Source organism: Peromyscus maniculatus, chromosome 4, assembly GCF_049852395.1.
Source record: "Peromyscus maniculatus bairdii isolate BWxNUB_F1_BW_parent chromosome 4, HU_Pman_BW_mat_3.1, whole genome shotgun sequence".
Classification (NCBI taxonomy): Eukaryota; Metazoa; Chordata; class Mammalia; order Rodentia; family Cricetidae; genus Peromyscus; species Peromyscus maniculatus.
The window spans coordinates 146813996-146832401 of record NC_134855.1 but is presented as its reverse complement, the minus strand read 5'-3'; the positions used below and the strand labels follow the sequence as shown (position 1 = coordinate 146832401).

At 45.3% G+C, this 18406-nt stretch overlaps 2 protein-coding genes across 4 annotated transcripts in view; both read left to right on the top strand.

The window, feature by feature from the left end:
- Top1 (DNA topoisomerase I) overlaps window positions 1–9016 on the top strand; it is a 90525-nt gene extending 81509 nt beyond the window's left edge. For all 3 annotated transcript variants that reach the window (XM_076571243.1, XM_076571244.1, XM_076571245.1), the window contains 5 exons: window positions 202–316; window positions 1576–1703; window positions 4934–5028; window positions 5332–5481; window positions 7697–9016. In XM_076571243.1, the coding sequence (XP_076427358.1) occupies window positions 202–316; window positions 1576–1703; window positions 4934–5028; window positions 5332–5481; window positions 7697–7799 (591 nt within the window). In that variant the 3' untranslated portion in view covers window positions 7800–9016. The remainder of the gene's footprint in view (window positions 1–201; window positions 317–1575; window positions 1704–4933; window positions 5029–5331; window positions 5482–7696) is intronic.
- Window positions 9017–17319: 8303 nt separating this feature from the next.
- The window catches only part of Plcg1 (phospholipase C gamma 1), a 32313-nt gene continuing 31226 nt past the window's right edge, over window positions 17320–18406 (top strand). Inside the window, exons 1-2 of the mRNA XM_076571230.1 lie at window positions 17320–17386; window positions 17767–18070. Coding sequence (XP_076427345.1) covers window positions 17854–18070 — 217 coding nt within the window. The 5' untranslated portion in view covers window positions 17320–17386; window positions 17767–17853. The remainder of the gene's footprint in view (window positions 17387–17766; window positions 18071–18406) is intronic.

The following is an 18406-nucleotide window of genomic DNA, read 5'->3' as shown; positions in this document are numbered from 1 at the left end:
TTGTTGTAGAAAGGTATCATGCAATCATGTATTCTGGAATTATTTTCCCTCTTGGCTAACTCCCTCCTTGATGGACAGGGTCGTAACTTGTCAGGATGCTGACAGTACTGGCACTGTGACTCCTAGTACTTGCTGCCAGGGAGAGGGTAGTTTGACTTTTACCCAGTTCCAGTATCCTCTGTGTTGCTTTGTCTTCTGCAGACTGGTATTCTAAATAAGCATCTTCAGGATCTCATGGAAGGCTTGACCGCCAAGGTGTTCCGTACATACAATGCCTCCATCACGCTACAGCAGCAGCTTAAAGAGCTCACAGCCCGTAAGTAGTGACTATAGGGCTGCCTGCAGGTGGTGCCAGTGTCCTTGACCTTCGCTCTTTCCCTCCAACCTCTAGAAGAGGCTTAGCTGTCTAAACAAAACCAGTGCCTTTCTTCCTAGTCCTGCCCCAAATTCTAGATTAATCTCATAGAATGGTAACAGAACTTCTTCTAAGAATTTTTGTGTTTTGTCTGTGCTACTTAAAGCTCACAAGAAACAGACAATGCTATTAAATTGGGGAGGGTAAAAGTTGTCACAGTTACCAGAAAAATATGAGAATAAGTCTTTTTCTCTGCTATTTTTTGTCTTAATAATAGTATGTAATAATTACTCCTAGTACTTTCCTACCCCCTTAAATCAAGTTCTCACACTGTACCTGAAGGCTAGCCATAATTCATTAGTGCTCCAGGCTAGCCTCAAATAGTAAACCTTCTGCCTAACCCCCTTTCCCCCACACAGCTGGAATTAATTAATTTTTATTTTATGTGCATCAGATTTTCACCTGCATATGTATCTATGTGAGGGTGTCAGATTCTCTGGAACTGGAGTTACAGACAGTAACTTACTAAAGTTAAAAAAAGAAAAGCCGGGTGGTGGTGGTGCACACCTTTAATCTCAGCACTCAGGAGGCAGAGCCAGTCAGTTTGAGGCCAGCCTGGTCTACAGAACAATATCCAGGACAGGCACCAATGCTATACAGGGAAACCTTGTCTTGAAAAATAAAGAGGGGAGAAAAAGAAAGAAAGAGAGAGAGAGAGAGAGAGAGAGAGAGAGAGAGAGAGAGAGAGAGAGAGAGAGAGAGAGGAGAAAGAAAGAAAAAAAAAAAAAAGAAAAGTAGAGGCCCAGAATAACTCTTATGATAAGAACTCATTCAGGGGGCTGGAGAGATGGCTCAGCGGTTAAGAGCACTGGCTGCTCTTCCAGAGGTCCTGAGTTCAATTCCCAGCAACCACATGGTGGCTCACAACCATCTGTAATGAGATTTTGTGCCCTCTTCTGGCCTGCAGGCATACATGCAGGCAGAACACTATACTAAATAAATAAATCTTTAAAAAAAAAAAAAAAAAAAGAACTCATTCAGGCTTATGTAGAAATTTCCTGCCTTTGATTCAAAATTTGACCTTGTACCTTCAGAGAAAGTTGGTTATGGTAAGTTGAAGACTGGTACAAACATCACAAAAGGATGAAGTCCCTAGAGATACTTCATGTATACATTCTTGGTATACAAATTGACTCTGTTACTATTTTATTTCTTTACAGCTGATGAGAATGTACCAGCAAAGATTCTATCTTATAATCGTGCCAATCGAGCTGTTGCAATTCTTTGTAACCACCAGAGGGCGCCACCAAAGACCTTTGAGAAGTCAATGATGAACTTGCAGTCTAAGGTATGGTGGGGTCCGAAGGTGGGATAGCAAAGGGAGTTATGTATGATATCATCTGAAAATGAGAGGCGTCTGGAATCTGACCTTGTGTAGGCTGGGATAACAGCAGGCTAGTCTGGGTCTGTTCTGAAGAAAGATCTGTTCTATAGATAAGAAGTGGAGATAATTGGATAGTATTGTATTTTTTCCTAAAATATTTGTGCTGGGGACACAAGTTCTATATTAATTACTTTCTATTTTGAAGTGCTAACTTTGATGCCCCTGGAATAGCTAATTGTCATCCCTGTTATATGCTTAAGGAAAATGGAAATAAGAGTGCAGCTTTGTGGTAGAATGGTTGTCTGGTGTATAACAGGCCTCTAGCACCACAAAAGTAAAGTCTTAGTGCTCTAGCTAAGATCCTGAAGATACACCTCAGTGGTAGAGCCTACCTATGCTTGTCTACCATACATGAAACCCTGGCTTTAATCCCTGGGGTAGAAGCAGGGGAAGGGAAAATTAACTCTTTCCTATCAGATTGTTTCAGCTTTAAAAGCTGGTCAAGCAATGGTGTTTAATTCTCCCTAATCCTAGCACAACTCTTTACATCTGTTGAATTCAGATCTGACTGTGTTAGGGTTGTGCCCTGTAGGGAGAGACTGATACCTAAACAAGGTGATTTTGTTCCACTACCATGCATAATTAGCATTGGCTGATTAACTATGCATCTTAACTCCCTAACCCACAGTGAAAATTTGCAGATAGTTCATGTTAAAACAGTTGCACAATGGAAACCAGTTATATTAAAATTCAGTCTGTGGCACAGGAATAAATATCCCCATTTAAGGTCTTGAGGTGGTCCTAATAATTACTGTATAGTGATACATGAGCTTACTTCACATCAGCTACTGTAATTATCGCTATTCCAACTGAAGTAAAAGTATTTAGCTGACTAGCTACTCTCCACGGAGGAAATATCAAATGACCTCCCCCCAAAAAAGATAGTAATAAATAAAAGTGATATTTCAAGAGTTCTGTAACACTGTAATGTATAATAGGGAAGTATTCAACATCTGTTGGTAATAGTCACAGGACAAGTTATATTTCTTTGGGTTCTTGCCCACACTCATAATTAAAAAGTAGCCAAAGTGCAGATACAATTTTTTTCCACCATAGTTTATGGAATTCTGTACTTAGACAACTGAGTTTTAGAAACTGCTTTATAGTGAAACTTAACACACATTCAGGCTCAGAATATTTTTCTTCAAGCCGGGTAGTGGTGGCGCACGCCTTTAATCCAGCATTCTGGAGGCAGAGACAGGCGAACCTCTGTGAGTTCGAGGCCAACCTGGGCTACAGAGTGAGTTCCAGGAAAGGCGCAAAACTACACAGAGAAACCCTGTCTCAAAACAAAACAAAACAAAGAATATTTTTCTTCTATTGAGATATCTGCAAGATGAGTACCCCAGGATAATGTATATAAAGATACAACCTAGAGGCTTTGCTGCATCTGGCCTGAAGGGATCTCTGTATTCACTCACTGAGCTCTCTAGTCCATGTATAGGGTCAGCAAGCCAAGAAACTCACAAACTACCATCTTAGCATTTGCCTTTGCTTTGCCCCTCTGTTAAACAGAGATCCTCTGATACTGCTTACTTTCCACATGTTGTCATTTCCAAGCTCAGATTAAAGCATGAGTACTGGGGTGCTGTTTACCTAGGTTAGAAGACCCTTCCTGGAACATTTGTTGCTTTTACTCTGGAACCCCTGTTTGAGTGGCTTAGGATGTGTGCCACATGAGCCCTCCAAGCCTAGGAACCTTCGCCTATGTGCCCACAAAGCAAACACACGCCCCACTGCCTAGTGAATCAATGGTGTCTTTGATGCTCTGAGAGAATTTGACATAGCTTGCCAGTGTAGCATTCACAGAAATGGTTTAGACTGTGGTTTGCTGCTTTTCTGGCCCAAGAAGCATCTGGCTAGTGGTAGCTGTGATGCTTTTGTGTGCAGAGTCAGTTCCAGTAACGTTTTTGAACGACATAGATATTGGAAGGAATCCACTAACAGTAAAGCGTATTTAATGATTCTTTCACAGTGGTGGACTGTTTCTAATCTTAGGCTGCATTTTGTGTGGGTTTTTTTGTTGTTGTTTTATTTTGTTTTGTTTGCCCCGGGGGTGGGGTGGGGTGGGGTGGGGTGGGGTGTTTGTCTAACAAATTTTAGGCTCAGTGAATAATAAGCCAACATGTATTTACTCTAGGATATTCTCTTGACCTCATAGGTCATCAGGGTGATCACAGGGGTGGGATTCTTGGGAACCCAGCAGTACAAACTCAGCAGCTTTAACCCCAGCATCCTAATATTGCCTACTGCTGTTTCTAAGCAACACCCAAAGCAGAACTTAGCTTTTCAAGGGTTCCAAAAAGCAAGAAAGGATGAAAATGTTCTGTCTTTTCTTTATAGATAGGGATTACCTTTGTGGTGGAAAAATCAATTGATTCTTTTCACATCTCTTATTGAGTGATGACTAATTTTCTTCTTAGTTTAGACTTCCTTACTTTCTAAAACAGAAAGCTAAGGCTAGGCCATTCCTAATTAATGCTATTTGCCATGTTTTCATTTTCTAGATATTAATGTACCCTTTTCCTCAAACCTGGCCAAAAAAAAAAAAAGTTGACAGACTGTGGGAAATGATCTGTACTTCCTTAGTAGATATTTGAGTGTCTAGATTTAGTGTTTAGTTTCTCCTACAGCCTTAAAAGAGATGCAGAAGGCCAGGCTTAGTGACCCACACCTATAATCCCAGCATTTGAGAGTCAGAATCAGGCAGATCTCTGTGAGTTTAGGCCAGCTTGGTCTATGTAGTGAGACCTTGTCTTTAAAAAAAAACAAAAAAACAAAAAAAACCAAACAGACTAACAACAAAGGAAAACTAAAGCCTGGCACAGGATTCATTTGATAATAGCTGCCATCTGGGCCCTTCTCTGTTCTCTAAAGCCAAGTGTTCCCCTGAAAGATTACAACCAGATTTCCAGATACTCTTTTAGAAAAAGATCACTGAAGAACATGAATGAGAAGCAAACAGGTTGGATTATTTTCTGTGGTCACTGTCCATCCCCCATCTTCATAAAGCCACCCCTGTGTTTGTACCTAGAAAACACTAACAACTCCCAGGTTTTACGTTCTTAGATGGAACTCTTTTCCCTCTCTGGCTCATTTTATTCCTAACTTTACTACTGTTTTTCTCTGCCTAGATTGATGCCAAGAAAGACCAGTTAGCAGATGCTCGAAGGGACCTGAAAAGTGCTAAGGCTGATGCCAAAGTCATGAAGGATGCAAAGACCAAGAAGTATGTATTTGATACTGTACCAAGGGCTGGTTAACAGAGAACAGTTGGCCTCATCATTTAGGCCTGGGTGTCTCAGCCCACCTACCTCTTTTCTTTGAAGGCAGGGTCTCATTATGACTATCTTGGGTCTCACAATCCTTTTAGCTTCCCAGGCTAAACCACCATACTGAGTTGTTTTTTTTTTCCCCCAAGAGTTTCTTTGGGAAATTTTCCATGCTTTTTCTCCTCTAAGTGGCATCTAAGGATGTAGTCTGTTCTTGTCCAGAGGTCAGTCTTAATGTGTAATGACTGCCATTCTTCCAGGGTAGTAGAGTCAAAAAAGAAGGCTGTACAGAGACTAGAAGAGCAGCTGATGAAGCTGGAAGTTCAAGCCACAGATCGAGAGGAGAATAAACAAATTGCCTTGGGAACCTCCAAACTCAATTATCTGGACCCTAGGATCACAGTGGCTTGGTAAGCATTAGGCCTATGCAAATCTCCTGCTATTGCTTAAGGTAGGAAAGGCAGAAAGTCTCAGAGTATTGCCAGTGTCCTCATGCCATGTCTAAGCTGCACACTTCTGGGAGAGCCTGATGCTCTGATTGCTGAGCCCCGTTCAAGGTACAGCAGAATAGCCTAGATGATCCCAAGGGCGCGCGTGCGTGCGTGCGTGCGTGCGTGCGTGCGTGCGTGCGTGCGTGCGTGCGTGCGTGCGTGCGTGCGTGCGTGCGTGTGTGTAGGAGCCCATGCCTGCAGAGACCAGAGGACTACACTTGGTATCTTCCTCCTATCACTATGCCTTGGTTCCATGAGACAGGGTCTCTAGTAGCCCCTGGGATCCATGTGTCTCCACCCTGCAGGGCTGCGATTATAGTGGCTCACAGCACACACAGTTTTCCCCATGGGCACTGGGGACCCAAACTTACATACTTCTGTTTTCACACAAGTGTTCCTGCTTACTGTACATTTCCCAATCTTCTGTTATCCTGAGAAGGTGGGTATGACAGGAATGGACTCTCCTAGACCTCTATGAAGGAAAAAATAGAAGGGTCAGTTCACCTGTATTTTAACAGAACTTTTCAGTGGGGGGAAAAAGAAAACGCAAAATATCTTTTTATGAGATTAGTTCTCACTAAGTTGTCCTGGCTAGCCTTGAACTAGCTGTGTAGACCAAGCTGGCATTGAACTTGGAGACCTGCCTGTTCCTGCTGAGTGCTGGGACTAAAGGCATACACTACCAAACCCAGCCTACCCAATATATGTGCCTAGTACCCAAGGATGCCAGAAGAATATGTCATATCACCTGGAACTGGAGTTATGGACTCCAGTTGTGAACTACCATGTTGGTTTTGTGAACCAAATTCTGTTCCTCTACAAGAGCAGCAAGTGCAGTTTAAACACTGAGCCATCTGTCCAGTCCCCTCAGAGAAATTTTGCACATGAAAGAAGAAAGTAAGCTGGGCTTGGTAGTGTATACCTTTAACCCAGCACTCAGGAGGCAAAAGCAGAATGATCTGTGCAAGTTTGAAGTCAGCCTAGATTATATAGAAAGACTGTCTCAAAAAAGAAATAAGAACAAATTCCAAAAAAAATGGGAAGAAAAGCAAGGCAAAGAATTGAGAATGTAGATCCAAGTAACCTACACAGATGTAGAGAGACCATTCAGTAAAGGCACATAGGTTTTCCCTATTTTGTATAGATACGTAACTCTTCCATTTCTTATTCTTTCATAAATAGTCATAAGTAGCATCCAAACAAGTGGATTATTTCTGAAGATGTTTAATTAGCTTGAGTTGTTGAAATCTAGACCAGAGACCCAGCTTCGTACTTGTGTTACTTGAGTTAATTTTCTTTTTTCATTAATTTATGTCTGCACATACCACAGTGTACATGAGGTCAGAGGACAATTTGGCAGGAGTGGGTAGATTCTCTCTTCCATCATGTGGGTCCTGAGGATCATACTTTGGTCTTTAGGTTTGATGGCAAGTGACTTATCCTGCTGTCCTAGTTAGGGTTTCTATTGCTGTGATAAAACACTGTGGCTCAAAAGGTGTTTTGTTTCAGCCTAACAACTCTCAGGTCATACTCCATCACTGAGGGAAGTCAGGGCAGGGACGCGAGACAGGAAATGAAGCTGAGAACACCACAGAGGATTACTGCTTACTAGTTTGCTCCATGGCTTACTCAGCCTGCTTTCTGGGTTGGACCCTCCGAAATCAAATTTTAGTAAAGAAAATGGCCTATAGACTTTCCTACAGGCAATCTGATAAAGGCATTTTATCAGTTGAGGTTCCTTTTCCCTGATAGCTCTATCTAGCCTGTCAAGTTGAACAACAGCAAAATCAACCAGAACCCCCACTGAGCCTTGATTAACTCTTGAGGGGCAGTGTGAGAGTGGTCAGAAGTGTGGGCTTTGGACCAAACTGCTTAGTGTTAAAATTCCAGCTGCACTTTCTAGTAGCATGAGGACACTGTTGCTTACCTTCTCTGCGTGGCTATTTACAGTCTACCTTTTTGGTTTGTGTTTCTGCAGTAACACCTACTTTAGAGATCTCTGTTGAGATTAAATGGGGCAATGAAATAAAGTTCTTTGAATATTTCTGGTGTACTAGAAAACCCTTAATAATAGCTGTGGGCTATTATCGAGGTACACTAATCTCCTTTCTTATCTCTACCTTTATTTTTGCAGGTGCAAGAAGTGGGGGGTCCCAATTGAGAAGATTTACAACAAAACCCAGAGGGAGAAGTTTGCTTGGGCCATTGATATGACCGATGAGGACTACGAGTTTTGACCAGTCTTGCCAGGGGTTCTGTGAAAAGGGACAGTGTGGTTTGAGGAAGATGGATAAACTGAGCCTCACTTGCCCTCATCCCTGAGGTAGAGGCCACAAGTCTTAACAAACCAACATCTTTGCAAAAAGATAGACCTGGAGATGTTATAAGGGAGAGCTGAGCCAGTTGTCCTATGGACAACTTATTTAAAAATATTTCAGATATCAAAATTCTAGCTGTTTGATTTGTTTTGAATTTTGTTTTTATTTTCGAGAGCAAGTGGATGGGAATTTGTCAGCATCCTGCCAGGCAAATTCAGTTTTGCTGCAATGTTTGGATTCTCTCAGCTACTGTATGCGAAGTCTGATTATATTGGTGCGTTTTTACAGTTAGGGTTTTGCAATAACTTCTATATTTTAATAGAAACGATTCCTAAATTCCCTCCTCTCCCCATTTCAGGAATTTAAAGTTAAGTAGAACAAAACAAAAACCCAGCGCACCTATTAGAGTTGTCACTCTATCGTCATGGGAATCAGTTTTCATTAAACTTGAAGCAGTTGTGACATCGGCAGTGTTTTGGTTCAGACACCTATTCACAGAAAAGCATGATGGGAAAATATTTCCTGACTTGAGTGTTCCTTTTTAAATGTGAATTTTTATTTCTTTTTAATTATTTTAAAATATTTAAGCCTTCTTCTTGATCTTAAAGATCGTGTAGCTTGGGGTTGGGGAGGGATGAAGGGCGAGTGAGTCTAAAGATATGAAATAATCAGTGACTGAAACCATTTTCCCATCATCCTTTGTTCTCAGCATTCTTTGTACCCTTTAAGAGATCCATCTTTTTCTTTGGAAACCCCAGTCTTTCATTTGAAAGACTTTATTGTATAAAAACTTCCACAGGTCAATAAATTTAGAGGAAAATGAGCATTTGGTCCAAAAAAAAAAAAAAAATTTAAAAAACCAAACCCCAAAAAACAAAAAAGAAAAATAATCAAGATTTTAGGGCTTTTATTTTTCTTTTGTAATTGTGTAAAAAATTGAAAAAAAAACATAAAAAGCAAAATTTTAATGTGAAGACATTTTTTGCTATAATCACTAGTTTTAGAGGCATTGTTAGTTTAGTGTGTGTGCAGAGTCCATTCCCTCATCTTTCCTCAAGTATCTTCTATTTTTATCATGAATTCCCTTTTAATCAACTGTAGGTTATTTAAAATAAACTCCTACAACTTAACGGAAACTTAGCGTCTGCCTCTTTGTGAATGAGGCCCCAGGCCAGAGTAAAGGCTCGGGGCTGGGATTTAGTGTAGTGCATGGTCTGTTCATTCAGGTCAGCAAAGGTAGGTCCCTCCCAGCGAAAGATAGTTATGGAGCTTGACATGGAAGTACATCTGTCCTGATGTGGAATGAAGAGTATCAAAGTCTCCCTACATAAAGACAGGCCCAGAAAGCAAGGGAAGGTACAGTAAACCTGTAAGAACTGCAGAATCCCAGTGTGAGCAGTGCCTATTGAGCAAGACAGAGCCAAGTTTATTTGGGTTACAATTGTAGAGAGCTTTCCATGTGTACTGGACAGAAGCAGAAGGTAGCTTGAGTTCTGCTTATATGGTGAAGCATCCAGTCAGTACTGAGACCAGATCAGTCAGCACTGAGTACCAGATCTCAGAAGCCTCTGGGGTAGAATGAAGACTGCATTGATTGGTTGAAGGTGGTTAATTGTGTCCATTCCCAGAGCTCTGGGTACCTAAAAGTAGCCATAATCCCCACAAAGTGTTCCTTCCATCATCCTGAATCTGAAATTCAGGATGAAAAGATAAAGTCTTCAGGCTGATGGGAAGATCAGAATGGGTCACCAGTTGAAAGGGCCTGCACGCAAGCTTGCTGGTATGAAGTAGTCTATTCAGAACCACCTTCCTTAATGATCTTAGTTGTTACTGGTGCTGGGCCCACAGCAGAGAATTCTTGTTTCATTGAAGCTTGAACTTCAGTGGCCAGTGAAAGAGGCAGCACTTAACCCCAGAAAATAAAAACATTAAACCATCACTGGAATCAAAGGATTATAGCCAGGGAATTTTGAATTCTGTAGTGTTGGGTTAGCCAGATAGAATGTGAAAACATAAGGTCTTTGGATGGTGGTTAGTAAGAAATGAACCTTATTTTGGGGACCAGAGCAGGACCTGATTAACTAGGTTGTCAACTCTAGGCAGATCCTGAGCAGGAAGTAGTACCTACCTTTGGCAAGCCCCACCTGCCAGGTCTTCTGATAACAGATGAAAAGCAAAAGTAGGTGCTGCTCAAGATAACAGCAAATAGGGACATTCCAGGCATTGGTGGCAGGCCTGGGTGGAGTAAAGCCACAGAATGGGAATCTCAGCTGATTCTGACTGGGACTGAGAAGTGGCTGCAAAGATTGGGGTTTGGGGGGAGGGGGAGGGGGCTGATGATGGGGATAAAGTAGAAGGGCTCTGACAACTGTTTGAACTTGGAGATAGGAGTAAACTTATGTCCCTGCTGGCAACCCAGTACATCTCCATTCCAGCACAAACCCAAAAGGAGAAGCCAGATGGGCAGCATCTGAGAAATTCCCTTCTGTGGTGTCCTGTGGTGTCCAGTAGTAGGCAACGAGGAGTGGCTTCTATGTGGCACCCAAGCTACACATCTCCCCTCCCCTTGACATCAGTGGGGCAAGTTCACTGTCCCTGCCCCAACCTGTGAGACCTAACAGCTACCACATTAAAAAGGGAAAAGAGAACTGTCCCAATCCCCAACATTCCCAGCTACCATCTCTTCCTCTGATCTCACAAGTACCTGCTGTGTGAGTCATCCACACCACTCAGTCACTCCCCACCCACTGCAGCCCATGTTTGCCCCAGGCCCCTCCCTTAATTCTAGCCCTGGCCACCAGTGACCAGGCAACAAGAGGAAAGTATACTTTCAGCATCTTGTTTAAGTAAGTTCTTGGTGAACAGGAGTGGGTGCTATTACTTTTTTTTAAAAAGCACTACTATTAAGTGTATTTTACATGTCATAAATCCAACATTTTAAAGTGATTAGTAACTACTGGCAGGTTTGTCCATCACAGGTCATTTTTAAGACCACTTTGATCTGATTAAGATCCCTCATACCCATTGGCAGCTAATCTACATTGCCACGTGTCTCCTCCACTGATCATTCTCTAAACAATGTCTTTTCTGGATATTTTATTTGAAAAGATTCACAGCATGTAACCACCCCTTCTAAAAATGCCTCTCCGGCTCCTGTGTTTACTGGTTTTACCCATATTTCTGTTAGGCTGTTTGTTGCTGAGATATCTGTCATGTTAGGTCTGTAGCTGCCAGGGTTCTTGTCTTATTTGGCCGAGCCCATTCCAGTCATGCTCTGCAGCTCTGCATGCACTGTCACTATCTGTCTACTGGGACATCACAGGGACCTCCTGAGGACAGCTCGGCACTTGCTATCCAAGCCTTTTGGGCCTGGGTTCCTGTGTTTCAACCCCAGGTTATAGGTTCACTGGACCAGGTAGCCTCAGCCTTAAGCTTTCTCCCATTCTCACTTCTATAAGTTGTCAACATTGAAATTCTTTCCTAAATACTACTTAAGCTGCATTTTCTTAAAGGGATTTTTAAAAATTAATTCTAAGAAAGAATTGACTTTTATTTCAGACCTTGCAAATCCCTTCTCTAATGAGACATTCTCAACTTGTTTTGAACAAAAGAGCACTTAGGAGAACATACTACCCTGAAACGATCTCAGTAACGCTAGTTTTGGATACTTATAAGTAGTAAACAGAAGAAATTTAACAGACTATTTCACACAACCCCAAGTAAGCAGCCTTTATAAATTACCAAATAGTTATTTTTTTAGACTTAATTATGCTGTTCTTAAATACTTTTTAAAAATCTTTTAGACAAACACTGAAATATTTATGGAAAACAAGTGATCATCAGTTCACAATTGTAGAAGCTGGGGCTAGTGGTATAGCTCAGAGGTGTGGCACTTGGCCCTGGGATCTGTCTCCAACACCATAAAACCAACAACAAAAAACCTTCAGCATAACTCCCAAAGCTGGGTGGAGGCTCTCTGTACTTACTACCTTGTCTTTACTTATATTTGAGAATCCTTATAATGTGTAAAACAACACAGTGATTATTTATGCTTAGGTCAAAAATCCCAGTGACATATTTGCCCTATTTACTGTCTGGGTAGAGTCGCAAGGAGTATATTTTTCAAACTCAAACTTCATGCTTATGATGGGTACATCTTAGGGCTGGAGAGATGCCTCAGTGTTTAAGAATACTGTTACTCTTGCAGAGGACCTGGGTTTTATGCCTAGCACCCACTTGTTGGTTCACAACCTTCTAAGCAAGTCCAGTTCCAAGTAATCCAATAACCTCTCCTCACTTCCATGGGCACCAAGCAAAGCACTCACAAAGTAAAAAAATAAATTTAAAAAAAAGAAGGCGGGTACAACTTATGTGTAAATTGTTCTTCAATAAGCTAGGCTTTCAGAAGCAATGGGAGCAATGTGCTTTGATTACATATTCTTAACATGTTCTTATGGTGAAAAAGACTCAAAAGATTCATGCAAAGTTTACTGGTAGGATTGTGAATGTGAGGAATCAATATTCATAAATAAATGGTTTTCAATAATGATATTCAAAGTATACATGTCACTAAACAAATGTGGCATGGGTCTCTAAATTTTGGCACTTCCTTTGCAGAAACACTCCACGAAATACCTTGGGGTGACCTTACAGTGAAAAGGAGTATTCGAATCATTTGGAAAGGCTGTATCTTCATGAATACTCAGCAACTCTCACTTTTCTCTCTTCACAATCACTAAAGAATAAGGCCCTTCTTGCTCCCAGCACCCTTAATCATACTGAGCTTGGCATGCCACTTCTACAACAGGCTTGATCTGTTCCTGCCCTGCTGACTGAGACCTTCTAGAAGCCACAGTAGGGGCTGTGCTGGAAGAAAGGGTAGGAGAGTGAAAAGCAAGTCCCCCATGGTTTCAGTTTCCCCTCTATCTTCAGTGCCACATTTCCGTGAAATAGTCACTGTACCCTGCCATTCCCAGGTGAGGAGAGCCAATGGGAACAGTCGGCAGTGAGGCAGCTAGGGTTGTGCAGAGAAGTCTGTGTAATTTTTAACTTGAGTTAAATAACATGAAGTTCTTTAAGCGACTGAGAATGCAACCTACTTAAGGACAGAACCAGGAGGTTATGCTATTAGAAGAGGTGGAGCCATAGATGGATGTGGGAGTCAGAGGACACGAGTCTATTATACTGCAGGTTGAGGTGAAGCTCAAGGTTCACTGAGGTGTGCACGTAGGAAATGCTTGCTGTGTGCACACCTAACAGTAAATAAAGGGGATAAGAAAAAGAAAAATTCAACTTTATGCACGGATTAACCAGACATTTCAAGTCTATTTAAGTCTGTCTCCCTTTATGAAAGGAGCATCACTCAACTATGCTTTTTAAATTACGACTTCTATAGTCCCTCAAGATCATTCATTATAAACTACACAATTATAATAACACAAATTACAAGTGTGTTAGCACTTGGTACTAGCCTGCTGAGAACACCCTCTGTTATTCAAATCAAATACATATCTGTGTGAGAATCTTTTCTTAAAATTTAATTCCAAGCTGGACAGTGGTGGCACAGCCTTTAATCCCAGCACTTGGGAGAAGAGCCAGGCAGACCTCTCTTACTCTGAGACCAGCCTGGTCTACAGAGTAAGACCCAGGACAGGTACCAAAACTACAAGGAGAAACCCTGTCTTGGAAACAAACAAACAAACAAACAAACAAACAAGCAAACTTAATTCCAGGAAAATTTTACCCCCTTTCCAAGGAACCAGTTACCAAACATGGAGAGTTACTGCTTTAGCTACTAGAAAGCTCAGCCACATTTGGTTCTCAATCATAGCAGTTCTATCATCATATCAACCACATGATGATCCCTCTTTTAGAACCACATCTCCCATTTCAATAGCACAGTACCTGTATTCTTTTGTGTTTAAGTACTCTATTTTTCATTAAGAGCTTAGTGTGGTGGTGCCTACTGAATATCTCAATTCACGGGAGGTTGGGGAGACCTCAAGCTTTAGGCCAGCCTGGGTTATACAGCAAGACTTTGCCTCAAGAAAAATGCAGTGAACACTGTGCCTGGTTCCCATTCAAATAAAGACTTGTCATTACTTCCGGAAGAAGTGTCCACAGAAAACCAGCTGCCAGTCTTTAAGATCACAAAGATCCATCAGGCTGAGGATGAACTTTTCCCAGAACAATGAACATCCATTTGAGGCTGGTACTGGACACCACAAGTCCCTGGAGGGTGATAGAGGCTGTACCCACTCCTATTTCCTTCCTGTTCCCTCAATGCTGACCTTAGGTCTGCTCCCTAATAAGCATTCTATCCTCTAGCTAGAATCAGTATCCTAATAAAAATCCCAACCTAGCCAGCAGGCATAGTTGCTCACACTTGTAATCCCAGTAAGGCTGAGAGGCTGAGGCAGGAGAATTGCTAAATTCAAGACTAGCCTGGGCTACAGAGACTTTGTCTCTTTGGCAAACATGCACAAACTAACTAAACAGAAAATAGAGACAGTGAGACGGCTCAGTGGGTAGAGGTGCTTGCAGCTAAACCTGATGACCTGAGTGCAATCCCTAGGCCCCACATGGTAGAAGCAAAGAACCAACTCCCAGAAACTGTCCTCTGACCGTTCTACATGCGCGCGCGCGCGCGCGCGCACACACACACACACACACACACACACACACACACACACTCTTAATAAGTGAAAAAAAAACAAAACAAAACAGCTGGTAGCAGTGTTCAGAAAGAAGTGAATTAGGAAAAAATTGGTATTGCATGTAGGCAGTACAGCACTGACAGAAGCTGGGCTGCCGGGGTTAGTGTTTATCCCGGGGTTAGTGTGACCCTGGGATGGTGCCAACCCCTCGACCTCAAACTGGAGATCCTCCTGCATCAGCCTCCAAAGTTCTAGGACTTGGGAGTGTGCCATTGTGCCAAGAAAGGCCTCAGTTTTGTTAAGTGGCGATTAGTAGAGAATCTTATAGAGTTGTATAATTCACAATATGCTTACCACTACACTAAGTGGTTATTACAGTATCTGTGAGATCAAGCCCACAGACCAGAAGGGCAGTGGGGCAGTGGGGCAGTTTCTCAGACTCCAAGCACAGGCTTGGTATAAGCTAAGGCATGCTGAAGCATGAGTGTTTCCAGAAATAAGACCAAGCAGGGCTAGTCTGGGTGATGTCACTGGCTAGTGCCTTGTGTGGGTGCCAGAGCTGCTCCTCCCAGACAGCGCAAATGCATATATTACCAGTGACACCTACACATCCTTATATATGCTGAGCTGGGAAAGCCTACACTGGCCACTCCCTGTGTGTGCCCTACTTTTCCCAAACTTCCTTTGGTGGAAGGAGACACCTAAGGCCTGGCAAGCTAATAAGTCCCAAGAGGAAATGAAGCCCTGTTCCCTGATTAAAAGCCTGGCAAACAAATTGCTGTTGGCAGGGATTCATGGAGCCCCTGGGGGTCTTGTTACATACACAAGAGCAAAAGGTTTGGGCTGGACACTGGTAAGGTAGATTTTAAAAGTGAACTGAAGTCTTACAGGATGTTGGAGTTTGCACAGAAGGCTCAACGATGATACAACGTTTAAGAAGGGCCTCCTGGGAGAACCGACAAGACCAGGCAGGCAACGAAGGCCCTAATTCAGCCCCAACTGTCTTAGTATCGTCATCCTGGCTGATCATTCCCCTTCACTGAGTAAACTCCAGGATTCTTTCTGGTCTAGGGTCTTTGTACATGCTATTACTCTTGTCTGCAAAGTAGTTTCCTCCAGCCCACCCTTAAAATGCACTTGGTCATCTTCTTATATCCTCTGGCCTTTCTTGAAGTCCTACAGACATAGACATGCCTCCTCTTACCTACACTGATTGACCAGCTAGTGGCTGACCACCAGGATTTACCTCAGCCAGTGGTTCTCCTGTGGAACAGAAACACATGGACTCAGGTTCCCACTCTTATGTGGCCTCACTTCGAGTCGCGGTGCTCTGAAACCTTGATTTGAGGATAATATGAGCATTAGTTGTGCAAGCCAGGGTCAAGCAATTGGGTTGATTCCAGTTCCCTCCTTCCTACATTAAAGGCCTGTCAGTAGGTGGCAGTCGGTCCATCTCAACTACCCCATCCCTTAGGGCAAAGTTCCTCAGTATTATACTGAATTCTGAGTTTCTTGAGGACCACACTCAAGGGAAACAGCACACATGTTACCACTTCAGCAAGGCAAAGCTGGAGGTGGCCCAGTTGGGTGGGTTGTCTCAACTAACTCATACATTTACAAATTCTAGTCTCATAAATCCCAGGGAGGTTTTTCTGTATCCACTAGATGCTCTGTGGGACTTCGCACCTCCGAAATGCAGATAGCTGTCCAGAGCTTCATGGTAGCTGCCCAACCGTCTGCTCAACGCTGGGCAGACAACATGATCAAGGGATACCCTCAGGTTTATGGGTGCTGTTCAGAGAATAGCCTTAGGAAGACAGATTTTTAGATTACTCAGCAGCCACAGAGAGGTGTCATGTCTGAAGAACAGCATGAAGGGTCAGTGGTGGGAGAAGAAGCAGGAGAGGCAGGGGAAGACAGGACTGCTGGGCCATGAAGGGAGTGCTGATTTGAAGCGCAGTGGGAATTTTCATGCGTATTTAAAAGGATCATGATTTCATCCCATTGTAGCGGTAAATCCTGAAGGACAGATACAGGCAAAACCCAAGAGGACAGTGCACGGAGAGAGAAGATGGGGCCTCAGGATCATGGGTAGAGTGGAGAGAGCCCCAACGTCAGGAGGGAAGAACCTCAGTGGGTTACCTAGTGGTGAGGCAGAGAGGAAAAGGGGCTCCTGGCAAGGTGTGAGGCCTTTCCAACTCAAGAGTTGACTGCCACGCAGAGAAGGTAGAGCCAGTGAACGGAGACACGTGATGAGGATAGCAAGGATGTGGTGCTGATAACGGGATGACAGGGTCGGGAGGTCAGGGGAGATCCAGGATTGGCGTCACCTGTGTCCGCGCAGAGGCGAAGCCACCGGAAGGGTCGGCTCGACCCGACAACCGGCAAAGCACTGAGTCCCAAGGAAAGCGAGCTTCTGGGGCGAGGAAGGATCAGCGCCGGGGCAGAAAAACAAAGCTGAGGAAAAACCAGCGCGTCGAAAAGCATCTATCTGCAGGTAGGGTGCGGGCGGAGCGTGAGGCGGGCAGCGGCCCACGCACGACAGGCCTCGAAGACCACGGGGCCCGCGGCCGAGGGTCCGAAGGCCCGACCCACGCCTGCAGGGCCTCTTCCCGCGAGGACCTCCTCGAAGGCCACCCCAGGACCAGTTCGCTCAACCCTCCTAAGAGACGCCAGTGGCGAGGGGGCGGGGCGGACATGCTGTCACTCACGGCCCGCTGGCCAATCCGCGGGCGCGCCCCTCCCCAGAGAGGGTGCGCGGAGGGCCCGCCCCCGCCGCCGCCGCCGCCGCCGCCGCGGGTGTGAGGCGGCCAGCCTGGCGCGGCTCCCTCCGCCAGGCAGCCCGCCCAGGTAACCGGGTTCGGCGGGCGGGCCGGGGGTCGCGCCGCACCCTCACTCCCCGGGAGGCGTGCCCACTGCGGCGGGGCCCGTGCGGGATGCAGGCCCGTGTGCGCGCCTGACTGACTGACTGACGGGCCGCAGCCTGTGGGCGGGGTTGCGTGCGTGACGGGCAGCCGTGCCCCGCACCGTGTCAGGGCCCGCGCAGGGAAAGCTGTGCGGGACCGAGCCGTAGGTCCTCCCGCTGAGGCCTGCCCGGGGTCGCGGGGCGCAGGCGCGGCGGCGGCGGGCGGGGGTCGTCCCCAGGAGCGCCTTTGTTCCCGGCGCGCCGGGGGCGGAGCCTCGCCCCGCCCCGCCCCCGCGCTCAGTCCCCGCCCCGTGTCCGCCCGCAGGAGCCGCCACCGGGTCCCGCTTGCCTCCCGGGCTGCCGCCTCCGCCGCCCCGGGCCCGCCAGCCTGCGTCGCCGAGGTCGCTGCAGCATGGCGGGCGCCGCGACCCCCTGCGCCAATGGCTGCGGGCCCGGCGCGCCCTCCGAAGCCGAGGTGCTGCACCTCTGCCGCAGCCTCGAGGTGGGCACCGTCATGACTTTGTTCTACTCCAAGAAGTCGCAGCGGCCGGAACGGAAGACCTTCCAGGTCAAGCTGGAGACGCGCCAGATCACATGGAGCCGCGGCGCCGACAAGATCGAGGGGTCCAGTAAGTGCGCCCCTGTCCGGCCTGGCTCGTGCCCGCCTGCTTCCCAAACACTTGGGCAAACTTTCGGGCCTCGCGCCTCGCGCCTGGTCTCCGCCTAGTCCCTAGTGATCACTCTGGGCGGGGGGCATCCGGGTCTTGGATCACCTGATAGGACACCCCCTCCCCCAGGGGGGAGTGTCCCAGGCACTTTGCCCTGAGGCCTAAAAGTCCTCACTGTCTGGACTAGTGGAGCGGGATTCTGGCCCCTAGAACCCGGCCGCTGTCAGCCCCGGTGAGGGAAAGCCATGGCAGGGGCCCCTCACCCAGCCTGAGAACCCGAGGGACCGACAAGACCTT